The 20,804-nt window shown below is 48.3% G+C and overlaps 2 protein-coding genes across 2 annotated transcripts in view; both read left to right on the top strand.

Annotated features, from left to right (window-relative positions):
* The window catches only part of LOC144602214 (oxysterols receptor LXR-alpha-like), a 442,571-nt gene that overhangs the window by 394,111 nt on the left and 27,656 nt on the right, over positions 1–20,804 (top strand). The window lies entirely within an intron of this gene.
* The window catches only part of tmem276b (transmembrane protein 276b), a 40,683-nt gene that overhangs the window by 15,596 nt on the left and 4,283 nt on the right, over positions 1–20,804 (top strand). The window contains exons 2-3 of the mRNA XM_078415017.1: positions 1,562–1,675; positions 20,079–20,216. Coding sequence (XP_078271143.1) covers positions 1,562–1,675; positions 20,079–20,216 — 252 coding nt within the window. The remainder of the gene's footprint in view (positions 1–1,561; positions 1,676–20,078; positions 20,217–20,804) is intronic.

Genomic DNA, 20,804 nt, shown 5'->3' with positions numbered 1-20,804 from the left:
CCCCCTCTGCTGATAAATCTGTCAGTCCGTGGACACTTCTGCTGCTGGAATGGTCTCAGGGTGGAATGATCCCTGTCTGCCTCCTCCCTGTAACCTCCCATCCTGGCCCCACTCTGGAAAACGCGTGCTCCTCTGGAATGGGATCCAGCATTGCAACTGAGAATGAAGAAGGGGTAAAGCCTGAGATCCCACTTGTTTTACAAATTATCCTGTCACCATCTCCCCTCACGTTCAAACATCCCCGAGATCTCAGTGTCACCAGATGCTCGCTTGAACTATTCTGTCCACTGCGATCCAGCAGTCACAGAACACCCCCTGACAATTCCCTACAGCGTGCTCTGTGGGCATTTTGTCCACGTCCGGCGTTGATACAACTTGATTCAAACTGTGTCCCGAGTTCATGGATCTCGGCAACATCAACCCAGGGCATGGAGCCTCCAGGTGGGACTGTCCCGCCTGTCTGTCTGCGAGAACTTCCATGGTCACATCACAGCCTCCTCTGGAGAACGGAGACCAGCGTGGGGCAAGGGGTTGTTGGAGCTGCAGTGGGTGGAGGGAAGGGAAGGTGAGCAGGAGAGTGGGGTTGTTTGCAGGTGCAGAGGGAGGGGGCACCAGCACAGTTCCTGGCACCCAGCCTCAGCTGCTGTGCTATTGAGTGTGTGGACGTGGGCGGGTGGCACTGGCAGCGGCCCACAGTGTGGCAGAGCCGGCGTGCTCGCTGGCTCCCCCTCCCCACGGCCCGGGGCCACGCTGGGAGAGAGCCCCCCGACCACCTGCCGACTGGCACTGACCTGCTGGGGTCGCCCAGGTGGAGACGGTGCAAAGCCCCCGCGCCCGGTGCAATGGAGAGGGGGGAAGGAGGGACACACATGGCTGGAGGGTGGGGTTGGGGGTGGGGATGGGTTGGGGGTGGGGATTGGGGGTGGAGATGGGGGTTGGGGGTGGGATGAGGGTGGGAGTGGGGGATGGGGTGGGGATGGGGTGGGGGTTGGGGATGGGGGTTGGAGTGGGGGGTGGGGTTGGGGGTGGGAGATGGGATGGGGTGGGGATGGGGGTTGGGGGTGAGGGTGGGGTTGGGAGAGGGGTTGGGGAGTGGGGTGAGAGTGGGAGTGGGGGTGAGGGTGGGGTTGGGGGGTGGGGATGAGGACAGACAGGGCCAAGCAATGCGTTGGAGAAGTCCAGCCACACTGTCGTCCAGAGCAGCCCTACACTGGTGCGGGATCTCTGTGGCCTCCAGCAGGTAACCCAGTGTCCAGGCGCTGCACAGTAACGCTGCTGGCTGTCGATCCGGCTGTTATTTAATGAGGAGGGGGGGTATTTATCTGCACAGTTGGTTGGAGATCGTTGCCCTTCGTGTTTTCGGGGAGAGGAGAGGAGGGGAGGGGAGGGGAGGGGGGTTGTACTGTTTGATCGCCCCCTGGTCTGGCAGGGACAGGGACAGGGAGAGGCAGCACTTTAGGGTGGTGTCGGTGGCAATCATGGAGTTGGGTGGGTGGTGGGGTGAAGTGTTCCAGTTACTGACCGCTGTCACCGGCTCTGAGGCAGTGTCCTTGTGTTCCAGGGATCGTGCAACGCTGTCTGCCTGTGAAATACCACTACTCCGCTTCAACGGTCCCACACAACCTCCCGGTCAATTTGACCATGAGCATCCGACAGGACGAGTGGCATGCTCTCCGTAAGTACCCGGGCACGGGGAGGGACGACAGATAACCAGTCAGGGACGGTGAAGGCCGGTCAGGGCCAGGGCCAGGCAAAGGTGCGTCCAGTGTCAGGGACTGACTGAGCTTTGCAGAAGTTGAGTAACTCGCTGGAGCCCCACAGAGATCCCGCACCTGTGTAGGGGCTGCTCTGGACGGCAGTGTGGCTGTATTTCTCCAACGCATTGCTTGGCCCTGTCTGTCGCCACCCTCACCCCCACCCCCATCCCCACCCCCACCCTCACCCCCACCCCCATCCCCACCCCCATCCCCACCCCCACCCCCACCCCCATCCCCACCCCCATCCCCACCCCCATCCCCACTCCCAACCCCACCCTCCACCCCCATCCCCACCCTCACCCCCAAACCCACCCTCACCCCCAACCCCATCCCCCACTCCCACCCCCACCCCCATCCCCACCCCCAACCCCATCCCCCACTCCCATCCCCACCCTCACCCCCAAACCCACCCTCACCCCCAACCCTCACCCCCAACCCCATCCCCACCCCATCCCCCACTCCCCACTCCCACCCCCAAACCCATCCCCAAACCCATCCCCCACTCCCACCCCCATCCCCCCACTCCCACCCCCATCCCCACCCTCACCCCACCCCCAAACTCACCCCATCCCCACCCCCAAACCCACCCTCACCCCCAACCCCATCCCCACCCCCCACTCCCACCCCCCACTCCCACCCCCATCCCCATCCCCACCCCCACCCCATCCCCCAACCCCACTCCCATCCCCCACTCCCATCCCCACCCTCACCCCCAACCCCACGCCATCCCCCACTCCCACCCCCACCCTCACCCCCACCCCCAAACCCATCCTCACCCCCAACCCCACCCCATCCCCCACTCCCATCCCCACCCTCACCCCCACCCCCAAACCCACCCTCACCCCCACCCCCATCCCCACCCCCCACTCCCTCCCCCACTCCCACCCCCACCCCCCACTCCCACCCCCATCCCCACCCCCAACCCCACCCCATCCCCCAACCCCACTCCCATCCCCCACTCCCACCCCCCACTCCCATCCCCACCCTCAACCCCACCCCATCCCCCACTCCCACCCCCACCCTCACCCCCAAACCCATCCTCACCCCCAACCCCACCCCATCCCCCACTCCCACCCTCACCCCCACCCCCAAACCCACCCTCACCCCCACCCCCAACCCCATCCCCACCCCCAATCCCCAGAAGTTGAGTAACCCTGCTCCGTGCAGTGGGATCGGGAGGTTTAGAGGTACAGTTCCACTGGGGTTGTGTGGGGAGGTCGGCTGGCTCACGGCAGCAGGGATGGTGGATGAGTGAGTGGTCCCATGGTGATCCCGTGCTCCCAGTCCTTGGGGTGGTAGCTGGTATATGAGGCAGTGCCATCAGAGTCAGCAAACGCTTCCTTATCTCTGCCCCACATGCTGAGACTGACACTTTGTTCCAGACACCACAGGGACCGAGATGACTTCACGTCTTTTTTTAAATTTTTTACATATTTGTAAAAGCTTTTACAGCCAACTTTTATGAACTTAATCAGGCTTAATCTGATAACCAATCTTTGCTCTCAATCAATTCTGCTCTTCTGTTTTGAAATCTAACTGTTCTCAATCGTTTGGGTGACTAGTTTTGACGGACAATCTAATCTAACTCCATTGTAGGAGGTGCAGTAAACTTGTCCACCATTTCCACCACTGGTCTGACATGTCCTGCATTTTCCACTCACCTCTGCATCCCTTTGGTTCTCAATTTTCTATCAGTCTCAGATTCAAATTAACAATTGATGTAGCTTTCACTGTCCTCTGACCTAAGAATGTGTATCCCCCATTACTTCTGAAGGCTCAGACCTTGCCCCTTTGTCACTTATTATATAATAAAATAAGTATATATATAATCCTGAGGTACGAGTGCTAAACTGCTCAGTCCTTTATAAACCGCAAAAATAGGAGTAGGAGCAGAACAGGCCTCCGAGTTGCTCCATCTTTCAATACAGTCCTTTACCTTAATATCATATTCCTGCTCTTTGGTCTTCGTTTAACACGTGAAGAGATAAAGTAAGAAACTTTGTTTGAGTGCTGTCTTGGCGGATCATACCAAATAGAGAAAGTGTAGATTAAATAAAGTGTGCAAGGGCCACAACAAAGAAGTTTGGAAGTTCGGGCTTCATCTTCAGCATATGAGAGGGCCATTCAAGAATCACAACAGCAGGAAAGAAGCTGTTCTTGACTCTGTTAGTGAGTGCTTTCGAGCTTTTTGTATTCCCTGTCTAATGGGGGAGGGAGAAAGAGAGAATGACTGGGGTCTGAGTGGCCCTTGATTAATCTGGCTGCTTTCCCAAGATAGTGTGGATATAGATGGAGTGAATGGCAGGGAGGCTGGTTTGTATGACTTGTATGCTTTTTCCTGATATTCCTTTGGTGTCCAGTAATCTCTCTATATTCTCCTTAAACATATTCATTGACTTGGCTTCTACACGGCTCTGAGGCAGAGAATTTCACAGGTTCAACCCCCTCTACTGAGTGAATAAATACTTCCTTATCTCTGTCCTGGATGTCTTACCCGACATGCTGAGACTGTGACACTTTGTTCCAGACACCACAGGGGCCGAGATGACTTCACAAGTCTTTTTTTATTTCTGCATATTAGTGGAAACATCCTCTCCACATCCATCCTATCCAGGCCTTTCACTATTCGGTACGTTTCAATGAGGTCCCCCCTCATCCATCTAAACTACAGTGAGCACAGGCCCAGTGCATCAAAGGCTCTTCATATGTTAACCCAATCATTCCTGGGATCATCCTTGTGAGTCTCCTCTGGACTCTCTCCAACGCCAGCACATCCTTCCTCAGATATGGGGCCTGAAACTGCTCACAATATCTAATACATTTTTTTGTTATCCAAGGCAGTTGGCATTTGTATTTTTGGTTGTCATGTCTTTAATGAAGCTCCATAATCTATCATGCCCAACGCTACTTATATCTTCTTGGTTTCCTTTGCTTAGATTTAGATCCTGATTTCTAGATTGAAATACTTCACTTTCTATCTTATAGAAGAATTTGTCACGTTCTGGTCACTCTTTGCTAATGAGTTCCCCATGACCAGCGTATGAACTGACCCCTTCTTATTAGAAACATAGAAAATAGATGCAGGAGGAAGCCATTCAGCCCTTTGAGCAAGCACAGCCATTCATTGTGATCATGGCTGATCATCCATAATCAGTAACCTGTGCCCCACTTCTCCCCACCATACCCCTTGATTCCACTAGCCCCAAGAGTATCTAACTCTCTTTTAAATTCATCCAGTGAATTGGCCTTCACTGCCCTCTGTGGCAGAGAATTCCACAAATTCACAACTCTCTGGGTGAAAAAGTTTTTTCTCATCTCAGTTTTAAATGGCCTTCCCTTTATTCTTAGACTGTGGCCCCTGGTTGTGGACTCCCCCAACATTGGGAACATTTTTCCTACATCAGAATCAGAATAGCTTTTATTGTCATTCGTTTTACCGAACGAGATTAATTTGCCAGCAGTACAAAAAAACAAAAAACACAAGACACACGACCCCAACACAAACATCCATCACAGCGACTCCAAACACCCCCTCATTGTGATGGAGGCAAAAACTTCCTCTCTCTTCCCCCACGCCCCTCCCACGGACAGACAGCTCGACCCCTACCGATGCGACCGACTCGCACAGCCCCCGCAAGGAGATGGAAAGTCCCCGCGGCCAAGCCGCACCGGGCGCTGGAAAGTCCCGCGGCTGTACCGGGCAATGGAAGGCCCCGTGGCCGAGCCGCACCGGCGATGGAAAGTCCCGCGGCCGTACAGGGCGATGGAAGGCCCCGTGGCCGAGCCGCACCGGCGATGGAAAGTCCCGCGGCCGTACAGGGCGATGGAAGGCCCCGTGGCCGAGCCGCACCGGCGATGGAAAGTCCCGCGGCCGAGCCGCAACGTGCTGGAAAGTCATACGGCCGTACCGGGCGATGGAAAATCCCGCGGCCGAGCCGCACCGGGCGATGGAAGGCCCCGTGGCCGAGCCGCACCGGCGATGGAAAGTCCCGCGGCCGAGCCGCGCCGCGCTGGAAAGTCATACGGCCGTACCGGGCGATGGAAAATCCCGCGGCTGAGCCGTACCGGGCGATGGAAGGCTTCCATCTAGCTTGTCCAATCCTTTTATAATTTTATATGTTTCTATAAGATCCCCCTTCATCTTTCTAAACTCCAGTGAATACAAGCCCAGCCTTTCCAATCTTTCCTCATATTGACAGTCCCGCCATCCCGGGGATTAACCTCGTGAACCTAAGCAGCACTTCCTCATGGCAACGATGTCCTTCCTCAAATTAGGAGACCAAAACTGCACACAATACTCCAGATGTGGTCTCACCAAGGCCCTGTACAATACCCAGCCTAGGCTGGCATATCTCAGGTATTGACTAACTAGGGCTTTGAACATCAGGTGACATTACTTCTATCCCTTTTAATTCAGTCCTGTAAATACATTCTATTAGCTTTTTTCCATTATTTTCTGACCATGAGATTTTAGGGATCAATGTAGCAGCACCCCATTCTACTTTCCTACCTCACATATTTCCTTATAAATTGTGTAGGAAGGAACTGCAGATGCTGGTTTAAACCGAAGAAAGACACTGGAGTAATTCAGTGGGACGGGCAGCATCTCTGGAGAGAAGGAATGGAGAGAAGGAATGGGTGACATTTCAGACTGGTTAGGGATAAGGGAAACAAGTGATGTAGATGATGATGTTGAGAGATAAAGAACAATGGTATAAAAGATCTGCAAAAAAGTAACGATGATAGCGGAAGCAGGCCATTGTTAGTTGTTTGTTGGGTGAAAACGAGAAGCAAGTGCGACTTGGGTGGGGGAGAGATAGAGAGAGAGGGAATGCCGGGTTACTTGAAGTTAGAGAAATCAATGTTCATACCACTGGGCTGTAAGCTGCCCAAGCGAAATATGAGATGCTGTTCCTCCAATCTGCGTTTAGCCTCACTCTGACAATGGAGGAGACCGAGGACAGAAAGGTCTGTGTGGGAATGGGAAGGAGAATTAAAGCATTTAGCAACCGGGAGATCAGGTAGGTTCATTCCTTATAAATTGATGCTGTTCCTATACTAATCCTTGCAGGAGCCCACCTCTCACATCTTGCTGTACCCCCTTCCATCCCCATCCTCCATCGTTTGCTGTCCAGTCAACTTCCAAGTCAGGCCAACAACATGTCTTCAAATCCGTGAGCTTCAGCTTGAGCTGACAGTCTTTTATGAAGACTTTATCTACTATGAGTCCATGTAAATCTCAGCCCACCAATCTCTCAAGCATCACACTGCACAACCATAAGCCGCTATATAAATAAAATAGGTTTCCTTGTGTTGCCTTTTGTTCTGGTACCAGTCGTTCCCTGTGATTCCGGCCATGATGTCCTTGCCTCTACTTCTGATTTCCACCATCAAAGTGAATTATGATTTTGACTCCCTTCACTTTCTCACCAGTCTGAGAACCTTTAGAGAAGCTGCACAGAACTGGACACGTTCGTTCCTGGCACCATTCTTCGTTTCTACTCTCTTGTGTGTGGGACTGAATGCAGTTCTTCAGCCTGAATCATAGCTATTTTTGTTACCTTTAATTATCTGTTCCTCTGAAAACAACGCCAAGGATCCCTTGATAATTATTTTAAAATTATCTCTCAATGTGACATGTTGAATATTTGATTCTCCATGATATTTGATTTTGACCAAGCACGTCCCTGGGTCTCAATCGGTGTTTCTTTCAAATTTAGCCCTGTTGGATCTCCTCATCCTTTCCACTGAAAGGAATGACAATGATATGTTGACAGCCATTTCACAACATGTACACAACATGTTGACACCCATTTCAAACAGTGGCGGCACGGTGGCGCAGCGGTAGAGTTGCTGCCTTACACCGAATGCAGCGCCGGAGACTCAGGTTCGATCCTGACTACAGGCGCCGTCTGTACGGAGTTTGTACGTTCTCCCCGTGACCTGCGTGGGTTTTCTCCGAGATCTTCGGTTTCCTCCCACACTCCAAAGACGTACAGGTATGTAGGTTAATTGACTGGGTAAATGTAAAAATTGTCCCGAGTGTGTGTAGGATAGTGTTAATGTGCGGGGATCGCTGGGCGGCGCGGACTCGGTGGGCCGAAGGGCCTGTTTCCGCGCTGTATCTCTAAATCTAAAAAAAGATCTAAACATGTACACAACATGTTGACACCCATTTCCCTAGCAAGTGCCTCCCTGGGCTGTTACTATCCCATTATTTGCTACATTTGAGTTCTGTATAATTTGCATGCTTTGAAACTATGTCCTGCATGCCCAAATCTGAGATATTAATGTAAGGCAAAATGATCAGTCGTTCTAATAGTTTGATCAGGGAACATTTTATTTATATATATTTTTTAGATTGTGTTAGATTTAACATTATTTTATTTCTGTCTCTTAATTAATTTTATATCCATCTGCTTTTTAATTAATTTTGCTAAAATACCTATTATATATTACATTGTGAGAAAAAAAAGGTGTAAATTCACATACACGTCGACCACACCGCTATTATCAACTCTCTTCTGTTATTCCGTTAAAAAATGTTGATCAAGTTAGGTTGATGCAGGGAGGGTGTTTCTCCTGCCACAGTTCATTGTCTCAGAATTAGGGACAAGACCTTGTGGGGTCTGATGAAGCAACATTTCTTTAGGTTTGTCCAGGTGAATCTGTGCAACCCTGTACCACAGAATGCAATGGAGGTCAAGTTGCTAAATGTATGTAAAAAGGAGATAGATGGGTAGGTACAAAAGACGTCATGAGGCTACATGGGAAGAAATGAGGACTGTGATATTGAGGCAGAGTCGTCATTATATTGAATGCTGGAACAGACTTAAATACCTGAGTGGTGCCTAGAATTTGTCTGTTTCAAAGTTTACTTTGCACAGCCCAGTGACATTGAACAGGCCATTTGTATGTTCTGCTAAACAAGGAAATTTGCCCAACATGAGAATTTGGTACTGATAATTCTGACAGTTCTTGTGGCATGTCACGGAAGCTCCACTATTTGTAATCCTGTGTTTACAAAGCTTGTAAAAGCCTGGAAGTTGGTGGTAAGTTTGCAGCATTACAGACTAAGAGCTTCTGAAGAGATGAAGTGCAACATTTCCACAATGGTGGGTGGGAGCTGCCACCAATTGTGGAATGTCTGGCACGTGTCTCTGGGAGATCCAGTGGGTCGCAGGTGTACCTGGCTCCTCCAACTCCAGGCTTCCAAGGTTGAGAGCAGTTAATGGGGCACCAGCAGGGCTGAAGGGTTCCAGAATTTTATACTCCAAGAGATAAAGTTAGAATCAGACTCTGTGGCACACCAAGTCTGCTCTGATAACCAATTGCCTACGTACATTTACTAACATTAAAAGACATTTCGATAGGTATATGGATTGGGTTAAATATGGGCAAATGGGACTACCTTAGATGGGGCAACTTAGTTGAGTTGGGCCTGTTTCCATGCTCTATGACTCTAAATAATCACACTGTATTCTCCCCATTGCCCCATCAACTCTTCCTAAACAGGGTCACCCAATGCTACAGGGTTCAGGACGGTAAGCGGATGGCTGACTGAAAAGTCAGGTAGTGCCAGAATCTTCTGGATGCCAGCCACCATTAGGGCAGCACGGTGGCACAGCAGTAGAGTTGCTACCTTACAGCGCCAGAGACCTGAGTTTGATCCTGACTACGGGTGCTGTCTGTACGGAGTTTGCATGTTCTCCACTTAACCTACGTGGGTTTCCTCCTACACTCCAAAGACATACAGGTTTGTAGGCTTATTGGCTTGGTATTAATGTAAAATCATCCCTGGTATGTAGGATGGTGTTAGTGTCCGGGGATCGCTAGTTGCCTCAGTCACGGTGGGCCGATAGACCTGTTTCTGAGCTGCATTGCTAACCTAAAGAGTTGGTGTCAGACGCAGGAGAGTGCAATATCCTTTTGAAATGGTCGATGGTTTCTTTATTGTCACACGTATCAGGTACAGTGAAATACATTTTTTGCTTACAGCTCAGGAAAAGTGCAGTCAACAGTGTGACACCATGGAAACATTGCACAGGGGTATAGTGAAAGAGGGAGCATTGTACTTATACATGTTTAATGATTGGGGTCAGGCATGTGTTTCTGGAGTGATAGCGTACATCATAGCCTGGAGGATGGCACCAGGGAGGATGTTCACCAGTGTGGGGCTGGAGGAGATAGAGGGGCCAGTTTTCATGATTTGTGTTGGAACCAATGTTATGAGTCTTTCAGCACCGACAGCTAGGGCACATTCACAGTAAGACCAGGAAGGGAATGATCTCTGCATTACTCCCAGTACTGTCCCCAACTAAGGATAAATTGGTGAAAGTGGGAAGATCAGAGCAGGGCAAGATCACAAGTACCATGGTTGTAGGGTGGGGAGCGGGTCTGGCAAGGGCAGAACACAATGAAGGACATTGGTGACGAAGATGACATCGGAGGAAAGGGCAAGTTGGCCAGTGAAACATGAAGCAAAAAGATGAATTAATAGCCTAGTGGGAGAGAGAATGTCTGATCTTAATGCTATCATGGAGATCTAGTTGCTATTGATCACTATTCCTGGACACTACAGAAAGGTGAGAGTTGACCTAATGGATTCAAGATGGTGGAGGGAAGGATCTGAGCTTGGGAAGTCAGGAGAATGATTGTGTGGAGGCAAGTGCAAAAACACATGAGTAATGTTGTAGACGCTTCAGACAGTAGTTGTAATTCCAGGCAGAATGTAAAAGAGGATATTAGAGTTCTATGTAACAAGATGGCTTTAAGATGGCTTTCCAGCTCAGTCCGCTGATGAACCTGCTCTGAGATTGCCTTTCTGCAGTATTGAAACTCAGAAAAATGACCACTAAAAATTATTGTTAGGTTTGACACCGACCGAGAGAGTTCCCTGCTGTCATCCTGAGCTGCTGTCTGCATCCTGCCTAATACACACATCAAGGTAGTACTTGGGGAATCGAGAGTTGCGATCAACAAGCATGGAACAGTGCGTGCTGATGTCTTCCATATCATCACTGGGGACTGAAGAAAGGTCCTGACCCGAAACTTCACCTATGTATGTTCTCCAGAGATGTTGCCTGACCTGCTGGTCACTCCAGCACTTAGCTGTAAAAGTTTCTGCCTGACAACCATCAACAGGTCACAATTGACATCAGTGGATCCAAAACTCTTGCTGTACCACCAACAGGAATGCCTACTGCTCCACTGGACTGCTTAACTGTATCGCTGCTGCTGGCAACCAGAGAGACTGAAGATCGTGGCACTGGAAATGCACAACAAAGTGCTGGGCAGAGGAGGAGTTATGGGATGCTTTGAATCAGTGGACTGTGCTCACAGATTCATCCAGGAATGATCCCCAGAGGATCATCACGAGCAAAAGGGCCAAATCCAGCCCAGCTGGAGTCAGTGATGAGTCAGTCACAGCTGTGGCAAGGCTTGTACACCATCACCTCTTACAAGGAAAAAACAGCTACCACGTGGCAATGACACATCATTTCCAGATGAGTTGAATGCCTTTAACGCCCACTTTGAAAGGGGAAATAATGACACACCTACACGAACCACCGCAGATCCTGACGATCCTGTAATCTCAGTCCTGAGGTCGACATAAGAGCATTGTTCAAGATGAGAGCGCGTCCAACCAAGATGGCGATTGCTAAAGACCTGTGCGGACCAACAGGCTGGAGTATTTAAGGACATCTTCAATCCTTCACTTCTGCAGTCTGAAATTCCCACCTTCTTCAAAAGTTCCTATAGTGTATCAGTGCCTAACAAACCCTGGTGATCTGGCTCAGTTATCACTATCTGGTGGCACTTGCATCCACCATAATAAAGTGCTTTGAGGAGTAGGTTATGGTGAATATCAACTCCTGCCTGAGAAATGTCCTGGATCTGATTCAATTTGCCTATCACCACGACGGGACAATTGCCGATGCTATCTCACTGGGTCTCCACTCTCCTCCAGACCATCTGGATAGCGGGAATGTATACGTCGGGCTGATGTCCATCGACTACAGCTCAACATTCAACGCTATTATACCCTCCAAACCCATCACCAAGCTCCAAGACCTGGGCCTCTGTACCTCATTTTGCCACCAGATCCTTGACTTACTCATCGGCAAATCTCAATCAGTGTGGTTTGGTAATAACATCACCTCACAGACCATCAACACAGGTTTAACTCAGGAGAGAGTGCCTGGCCCCTGCACTGCTCTTCACCACCCATGGCCGGCCGCGTGGCTGAGCACTGCTCCAGTGCCGTGTATAAACCAGCCGCTGGCACCAGTTACTGGGTGAATCTCACGTGGTGATGAGTCTGTGTACGAGAGACATGGAACACCACAACAACCTCACACTCAGCCTCCACAAAACCAGGGAGAGAATTGTTGAGTTCAGAAAGGGGAAGTCATGAGATCATGCGCCAGTTTTCATTGATGGGTCGGTGGCGAAAGAGTTCGCAGCTTCAAATCCCTGCCTGTGAACATCTCAGATGATCTGTCCTGAGCCCAGCCCGTAGAGGTCATCATGAAGAAGGTGTGTCAGTGATAGTTTACTCTAACAAAATGGAGAGGCACTGACACAGTGCTCTAACTTCTACACATGCACTGTAGTCTCCAGATTGGTTGCATCATGGGCTGGCACGGCAATTCCAACACATATGATGCGAGAATGATGGGCACAGCCCTTCCCACCATCGACAGCATCTACATGAGGTGCCGTCTCAAGGTGACGTCTAGCATGAATCCCCTTAATGTAGCCATGCCCTCAGTTCATTGTTACTGCCAGGCAGAAGCCTGAAGTCAGGAACAGCTACTTTCCAACAACCACTGTGTTTTGTAATTGACCTCCATGTTAATCCTACCTTGGTAACGGTACGCTGAGGACACCTCTTGCACCACCACCAACTTTTTCTATTGTTTTTGGATTTCTGTATAAATCTTAATGTTTTTGTGCGTTTTCCGAGTCTATACTTCTGATGTTGATGCGATTAAGCTTCTCATTGTACCTGTTCTGCATATGATAATAAACTCTATTTCTGAAGGCCTTGCCTTGACAAAGAATGTTAGGGTCTCATATCCAAACAATTCAATTCAAAGATATTTACCTTTTATTAATCCAGTATTTTAAGAGAGGATTTATTATTCTAAGGGACAGGATCTATCAGCATTTGGATAGGCGCGGACTGATTAGGAATAGTCAGCACGACATTGTGTCTCTCAAATCTGATTGTTTTTCTGAGGTGGTGATCAAGAGGATTGATAGTTTTTGTCATCTATTTGGCCTGTGACAAGTCCCGCATCGTAGGCTTGTCTGGAACGTTAGATTGCATGAAATCCAAGGTATGGGTTCGAATAGGATTCAAAATTGGCTTGCAGGAAGGAGTGAAAGTAGTTGTGGAGGGTTGTTTCTCAGAATGGCTGCCTGTGGCCAGTGGAGTGGTGCTGGGTCCACAGATGTTTGTTAGATACATTAATGATTTGGATGACAATATAATTAACATTGCTAGTAAATTTGCAGATGACACCAAAAACCGATGGTATAGTAGACTGTGTGGAAGGATATCTAAGTTTACAATGCGATCGAGATCAGTTTGGAAAGGGGCCAAGGAATGGCAAATGGAATTTAACTCTGACAAGTGTGAAGTGTGTCAAACCAGGGCGGGGTTTACATAGTAATTGGTAGAGGCCTGGGGTGTTGCAGAACAAAGGAATTTGTGAGTACAGGTGCATGGTTCCCCAAAGGTGACGTGCCAGCGAGACAGTGTGGTGAATAAGGCATTTCTATATATTACCGTCTATATCTCTCGTTTTCCTTTCGTCTGACTCTTAGTCTGAAGAAGGGTCTCGACCCGAAACGTCAACTATTCCTGTTTTCCAGAGATGCATTCTGACCAGCTGAGTTACTCCAATTTTCTGCGTCTATCTAAGGAATTTGCAATGCTTGGCATTGTTGGGAAGGGTATTGAGAAAAAATGTTTGAACATCATGATGTGGCTGTAAAAGTTATTGGTGAGGCAACATAGAGTACGTGTGCAGTTCCAGTCACCCAACTATAGGGAGGATGCCATTATGTTTGAAAGGATGCAAAAGAGATTCACTAAGATGTTACCAGGGCACGTGGGCTTGAGTTATAGGGAGAGGTTAGATAAGCTAGGATGTTTTTCTCATGAGTGTAGGAGGCTGAGGGGTGACCTTGTTGATGCACACAAGATCATGACAGTCATGGATAAAGTGAACAATCACAGTCTTTTTTACAAGGAAGAGGTTTCTAAAATTGGAGGGCGTAGGCTTGTTAAGATGAAAGAGGAATCTCCGGGACAACCTGTTCACTCGAGGGTTGTTCCTATTTGGAATGAGCTGCCAGAGGAATTATGAATTCTAAAAGACATTTGTCAGCTGTATGGACAGGAAGTGCTCAGAGGACTATGGGCCGATGCAGGCAAATGGGACCAGCCCAATATGCCAACTTCATCGGCATGGACAAGGCGGGCTGAAGGGCCTGTTTCTGTGCTGTATGACCGCTCTATGACAAGAAGTTTTATCTTGTTATGGAAATTTAAAAAACAACTCGGGGAAAACTGTCTAAAGTTGGTTAATGCAGCACCTGAAGACAGTATTTGATTAATGAAAGGATTTTGGATGTCATAGAGTGGTAAAGCCTGATTGATGGGAACATCTAAAAATTCAGCAAGAATGAACAGGAATATGAAGCTAATCTGTAAAATTTGAGATTGATGATAAAAAGGAAGGGATCTGTAAAGTATCTGTTTTATAAACAGATGGTATGGGAATAGGGATATGAAAAGATATTAAATATAGACCTTCGAGACATACAGCCCAGAAACAGTCCCTTCAGCCCGCCAAGTCTGTACCAAGCATTAAACAACCATTTACACACATCCCACATTAATTCCCTTTTATAATGCCTGAATTCCCCTCAACTCACCTGCACACCAGGGACAATTTACACAGCCAATTAACCTACCAACCTGCATGCCTTTAGGGTGTAGGAGAAAACCCACGTGGTCTCAAGGAGAATGTGCAGACTACATGCAGATAGCACCCGGTGTCAGGATTGAACCTGGGTCTCCGGAGCTGCGAGGCATCAGCTCTACCAACTGTGCCACTGTGTCACCCTGTGTGCCATCCAACATCACAGCAGAGGTTGCTGAAACATTCAGAAGGTAGTAAGATAATCGAGCTCCGATGGAAATGGTACATGATTTCTTAAATTAGTATTAATATTAAAAATAATACTGGAGATGTTATTGGGTGAAAACCTGTCAGTGCCCTGGGCATGTTTGTTGACAACTTAGGAGTTCAAACATTGGTGAGGACTGTTATGGTTCGGTTTTTTGTACGGTACAGGGGCCATCGGTGTATCAGGTGAATGCGGAAAGACAATACATGATTACAATCGAGCCATTTAGTGTATAGATACATGGTAAGGGAATAACGTTTAGTGCAAGGTAAAGCCACCAAAGTCCGATCAAGGATAGTCCAAGGGTCACCAATGAGGTTCAGGACTGGTCTGTGGTGGTAGGATGATTCAGTTACTTGATAACAGCTGGGCAGAATCTGCCCCTGAATCTGGAGGTGTGCGTTTTCACATTTCTATACCTTTTGCCTGATGGGAGAGGGGGGAGTAGCCAGGGTGCGACTCGGTTTCTTCGTCCATCTTGACCGTCCCCCACCCTGCTCCATCTGCCTATTATTCCCCTCCTCACCTGGCTCGGTCTATTGTCCGCAGCCCCTGCCCCGCCCCTCCATCTATACTCGATCTTCATGCAGGGTCTCGGCACAGGACGATCGCAGGAATGGCAGCTACCTCCCCTAGCCCTTTGTTCACCATGCCCACCCACCATCTGCTGCTTTCGCATAAGTATATCTGATTCTCTTTCCTTCCACTTCTTTAGAACTAGCCGGCATTTCTCCTCCTCGTTCTTACTACAAAGTGTGTCACCTCCCACCACTAGATCTACCTGTGCCCTCCTGCAATGTTCCTATCCCCTCACTGTTCACTACATTTTCTGTTTCACAATAACCCATACATGCATTCCCATACTTTTTGTTATCCATCAAAAAGAACAGTGATCCCAATATATAACTGCATTGACAAACTATACATTATCACCCCCTGCGCTCTGTCTCAGCCAACAGTATATCCACTTCCTTTTAATTCCATGAGATTTTACTTTGCTATGTTGAATTATGTATTACTTTCTCAAATGCCTTTTGGAGGTCAGCAGGACAATTAAAACACTGTCCTCATAAACTCTCACTGTTCATCACAAAAGAATTTGATCAACCAAATCACTGCATCACTGAAATAAAATCTTGGCTTCAATCAAATTTCCTCAAACTCAACTGCAACAAATCTGAAATCATCATCATTGGTCCAAAAACGCTCACCAAATCCACCCAAAACTTCATCCTCAATATTGATGGTCTCCCAGTATCCACCTCCCCTCACATCCGGAATCTTGGAATCATCTTTGATCAAACCCTCTCCTTCGACAAACACATCAAACACATCACAAAGACAGCCTTCTTCCACCTCAAAAACATCGCCCGTCTCCGTCCATCCCTCTCTTTCACAGCTGCAGAAACCCTCATCCACGCCTTCATCACCTCCCGTCTGGACTACTGCAACAGCCTCCTCTATGGCTCACCCTCAAAAATCACCAGTAAACTTCAATACATTCAAAACTCCGCTGCCCGTCTACTCACCCACTCCCCGATCCGTGACCATATCACCCCCGTCCTTTACAAACTCCACTGCCTCCCCATCCCCCAGAGAATCCAATACAAAATCCTCCTCATGACCTACAAAGCCCTCCATAACCTGGCCCCATCCTACCTGACTGACCTCCTCCACAGGCACACTCCCACCTGCACCTTCCGCTCTGCTGCTGCCAATCTCCTGTCCCCCCCCATCCGGACCAAACTCAGATCCTGGGGGGACAGGGCTTTCTCCATCGCTGCTCCCACCCTATGGAACTCACTACCCCAAACCGTCAGAGACTCCTCCTCACTCACCACATTCAAAACATCACTGAAGTCTCACCTCTTCAGCACTGCCTTCAACCACTGAAGGTCACCTCACCTTCTGTCTCCTTTCTCTGTTCGTTTACTTATTTATCTATTTATTCACTTCTCTATGTTCTAGAAATCCCTGTAAAGCGTCTTTGAGTGTTTGAAAAGCGCTATATAAATGTAATGCATTATTATTATTATTATTAAATGTCATTTGCCATTAATTAATTATTTCCTAAGTTTCATTTATCCCCTGTTTTTTTCCCAAATGGAATTTAACCATGTCTTGGAATATTCTATTGAAATTTGCCCTCGGGTAAATTGGATTGTAATATTGAACATCCACATCAGAGGACTGCTCTCAATGCAAGCACTCCTCTGTTGTGTAGTTCCTTGTTTCTCTGTGAACTTTAAAGTCGGCTGTTCCCTTTTCTGGACTTGCTTTACCCTCTTGCCTTTTGCCCTTGGGCTCTAGGCATTGGATGCACTACCTTCACCCCCAGTCCTGTCCATTCAGTTCCTCAACCATCTCCTTGTATCTAGTTATCATGGGTGACTTTAATCTACATATAGATTGGGCCAACCAAATTGGTAGCAGGGCTTAGGAGGATTTCCTGGAATGTATACGGGATGGTTTTTTAACTCAACATGTAGAAGAACCAACTGGAGGGCAGGCCATCCTAGACTGGGTATTGTGTAATGAGGAAGGATTAGTTAGCAATCTTGTTGTGCAAGGCCCCTTGGACAACAGTGACTGTAATATGGTGGAATTCTGCATTAGGATGGGGTTAATTCAGAGACTAAGGTCCTGTGCGTGAATAAAGGAGACTTTGATGGTATGAGACGGGAATTGGCTAGGATAGACTGCCAAATTATACTTACAGGGTTGACAGTAGATATGCAATGGCAAAGATTTAGAGACCGCATGGATGAACTCCAGAAATTGTTGATCCCTGTTTGGCGAAAAAATAAAACAGGGAAGGCAGCTCAACTGTGGCTGACGAGGGAAAATAAGGATAGTGTTAAATCCAAGGAAAAGGCATATAAATTGGTCAGAAGAAGCAGTAAACCAGAGGACTGGGAGACATTTAGAACTCAACAGAGGACAAAGGGGTTAGTTAAGTGAGGGGAAAATGAGCATGAAAGAAAGCTTGCGGGGAATTAAAAAAACTTGATCCTAAAAGCTTCTTTAGATATGTCAAAAGGAAAAGATTAGTGAAGACAAATTTAGGTCCCTTTATAATGGTAAACAAGGAAATGGCAGAACAGTTAAATAAGTACTTTGGTTCTAGTCTTCACGAAGGAAGACACAAACAATCTCCCAGAAATACATGGGGACTGAGGATCTAGTGGAAGGGAGGAACTGAAGGGAATCCACATTAGTCAGGAAATGGTGTCAGGGACTGAAGGCAGATAAATCCCCAGGGCCTGATGGTCTGCATCCCAGAGCACTCAAGGAGGTGGACCTAGAAATCATGAATGCATTGGTGAACATTTTCCAATGCGTTCTCGATTCTGGATCAGTTCCTGTGGACTGGAGGGTAGCCAATGTAACCCCACTTTTTAAAGAAAGGAGGGAGAGAGAAAACGGGGAATTATAGACCAGTTAGCCTTACATTGGTAGCGGGGAAGATGCTCGAGTCGATTGTTAAAGATGTTTTTTGCAGCTCGTTTGGAAAGCAGTGACAGGATCGGCCAAAGTCAGGATGGATTCTTCTGGAATTTTTTGAGGATGTAACAAGTAGAATGGATAAGGGAGAGCCCGTGGATGTGGTGTATCTGGACTTTCAAATAACCTTTGACAAGGTCCCACACAAGAGATTAGTGTTCAAAATTAGAGCACATGGTATTGGGGGTAGGGTATTGACATGGATAGAGAACTGGTTGGCAGGCAGGAAGCAAAGAGTAGGAATTAACGGGTCCTTTTCAGAATGGCAGGCAGTGATTAGTGGGGTGCCGCAAGGCTCAGTGCTGGGACCCGTTATTTACAATATATATTAACGATTTAGACGAGGGAATTAAATGTGACTTCTCCATGTTTGTGGATGACACAAAGCTGGGTGGCAGTGTGAGCTGCGAGGAGGATGCTATGAGGCTGCAGGGTGACTTGGATAGGTTGGGTGAGTGGGTAGATGTACGGCAGATGCTGTATAATATGGATAAGTGAGGTTATCTACTTTGGTGGCAAGAACAGGAAGGCAGATTATTATCTGAATGGTGTGAGATTAGGAAAAGGAGAGGTGCAACGAGACCTGGATGTGCTTGTATATCAGTCACTGAAAGTAAGCGTGCAGGTACAGCAGGCAGTGAAGAAAGCTAATGGCATGTTGGCCTTCATTACGAGAGGATGAGAGTTTTGGAGCAAGGTCCTACTACAGTTGTACAGGGCCCTGGTGAGACCGCACCTGGAGTATTGTGTGCAGTTTTGGTCTCCTAGTTTGAGGAAGGACATTATTGCAATTGAGGGAGTGTAGCGTAGGTTCACCAGGTTCATTACCGGGATAGCGGGACTGACATATGATGAAAGAATGCATCAACTGGGCTTGAATTCACTGGAATTTAGAAGGATGAGAGGGGATCTTATAGAAACATATACAATTCTTAAAGGATTGGACAGGCTAAATGCAGGAAAAATGTTCCTGACATTGGGGAAGTCCAGAACCAAGGGTCACAGTTTAAGAATAAGGGGTGGGCCATTTAGGACTGAGATGAGGAAAAACTTCTTCACCCAGAGTTGTGAATCTGTGGAATTCACTGCCACAGAAGGCAGTGGAGGCCAATTCACTGGATGTTTTCAAGAGAGCCATATTTAGCTCTTCGGGCTAAAGGAATCAAGGGATATGGGGAAAAAGCAGGAACGAGGTACTGATTTTAGATGATGAGCCATGATCATATTGAATGGTGGTGCTGGCTTGAAGGGCTGAATGGCCTACTCCTGCACCTATTCTGTTTCTATGTCACGTGCCCCCCTTTGCTCCTCACTGTCAAAATCACGGGAAAACCTTCTCTGTGCAAAGCTGGCATTGGTACATTCACATGCTTGAATCTAGCTCAAATGTGGGGTGTTTTGCTGACTAATTGAAACTTGGGGGGGGTGAGTTCTGATTGAACCAGGGTTCGGGGTGGCTCTGCTGAATGATTCACCAGTGTTCTTATCCAGCCTGTGCTTCCCTGGAACTCTGCCAGAACGGTGTCGCGAGGGTTGTCCTGGATCATGCGAGCCTCAGTGGCGGGTGGTGAGTGGCGTTTCTTTTAGTCTAAAGCTGACTCTGTTTGACAGATCTACGGCGGATGACGGCGGGCTTCATCGGAATGGCCGTGTCCATCATCCTCTTCGGCTGGATCATCGGGATCCTGGGCTGCTGCAAGGACCACGATCTGATGCAGTATGTGGCTGGCCTGTTGTTCCTCATGGGAGGTGAGAGGATCGGTCTCCGCACAGTGAGTTCAGGCCAATGACTCGGGCGTGAAGAGGTCATCGCTGGTCAATCCCTGGCAAACAGAGAGAGATCCATGCACTGACTGCAGGGACTCCATCCGACCTCTTGGGGAGATATATGAACACTAGTTCCTGTCTCTCTCCCTCCCTTTCCTCCCTCCAGGGAGGTATCTAGTGAACCTCAGTCCCTCTTTCTCACTGGGGAGAATACTGGCATTTGATTGAGCTATATCTCCTTCCGAGATGACTAGATGTTTCAGACTAACCTGATGTAGAGGTTGTTGTCATTGAAGTGTTATTAATGTGCTTAGTGACTCACCCAAACACCCAGCACACAAAACACTCAAGGGAGTTTAACCAACAGAATTTTACAGTGAGTGGCAGCACAAGATATCAGGGCAGGTAACCAACTGGGGTTTGAAAGGGCCTGTGAATCTGGAGCGAGAACCAAACTACTGGGGGAACTCAGGGGGCCAGGCATCGGTGGAGGCAGAAGAATGGTCAATGTTTTGGGTTGGGACCCTCATCTGGAATGAGAGTGTAGAGGGGAGATAGCGGTGACAGAGG

This window comes from Rhinoraja longicauda, chromosome 18 (assembly GCF_053455715.1).
Source record: "Rhinoraja longicauda isolate Sanriku21f chromosome 18, sRhiLon1.1, whole genome shotgun sequence".
Lineage (NCBI taxonomy): Eukaryota > Metazoa > Chordata > Chondrichthyes > Rajiformes > Arhynchobatidae > Rhinoraja > Rhinoraja longicauda.
Note: the sequence above shows the minus strand (reverse complement) of the source record. Positions and strands in the feature narration are given on the sequence as shown.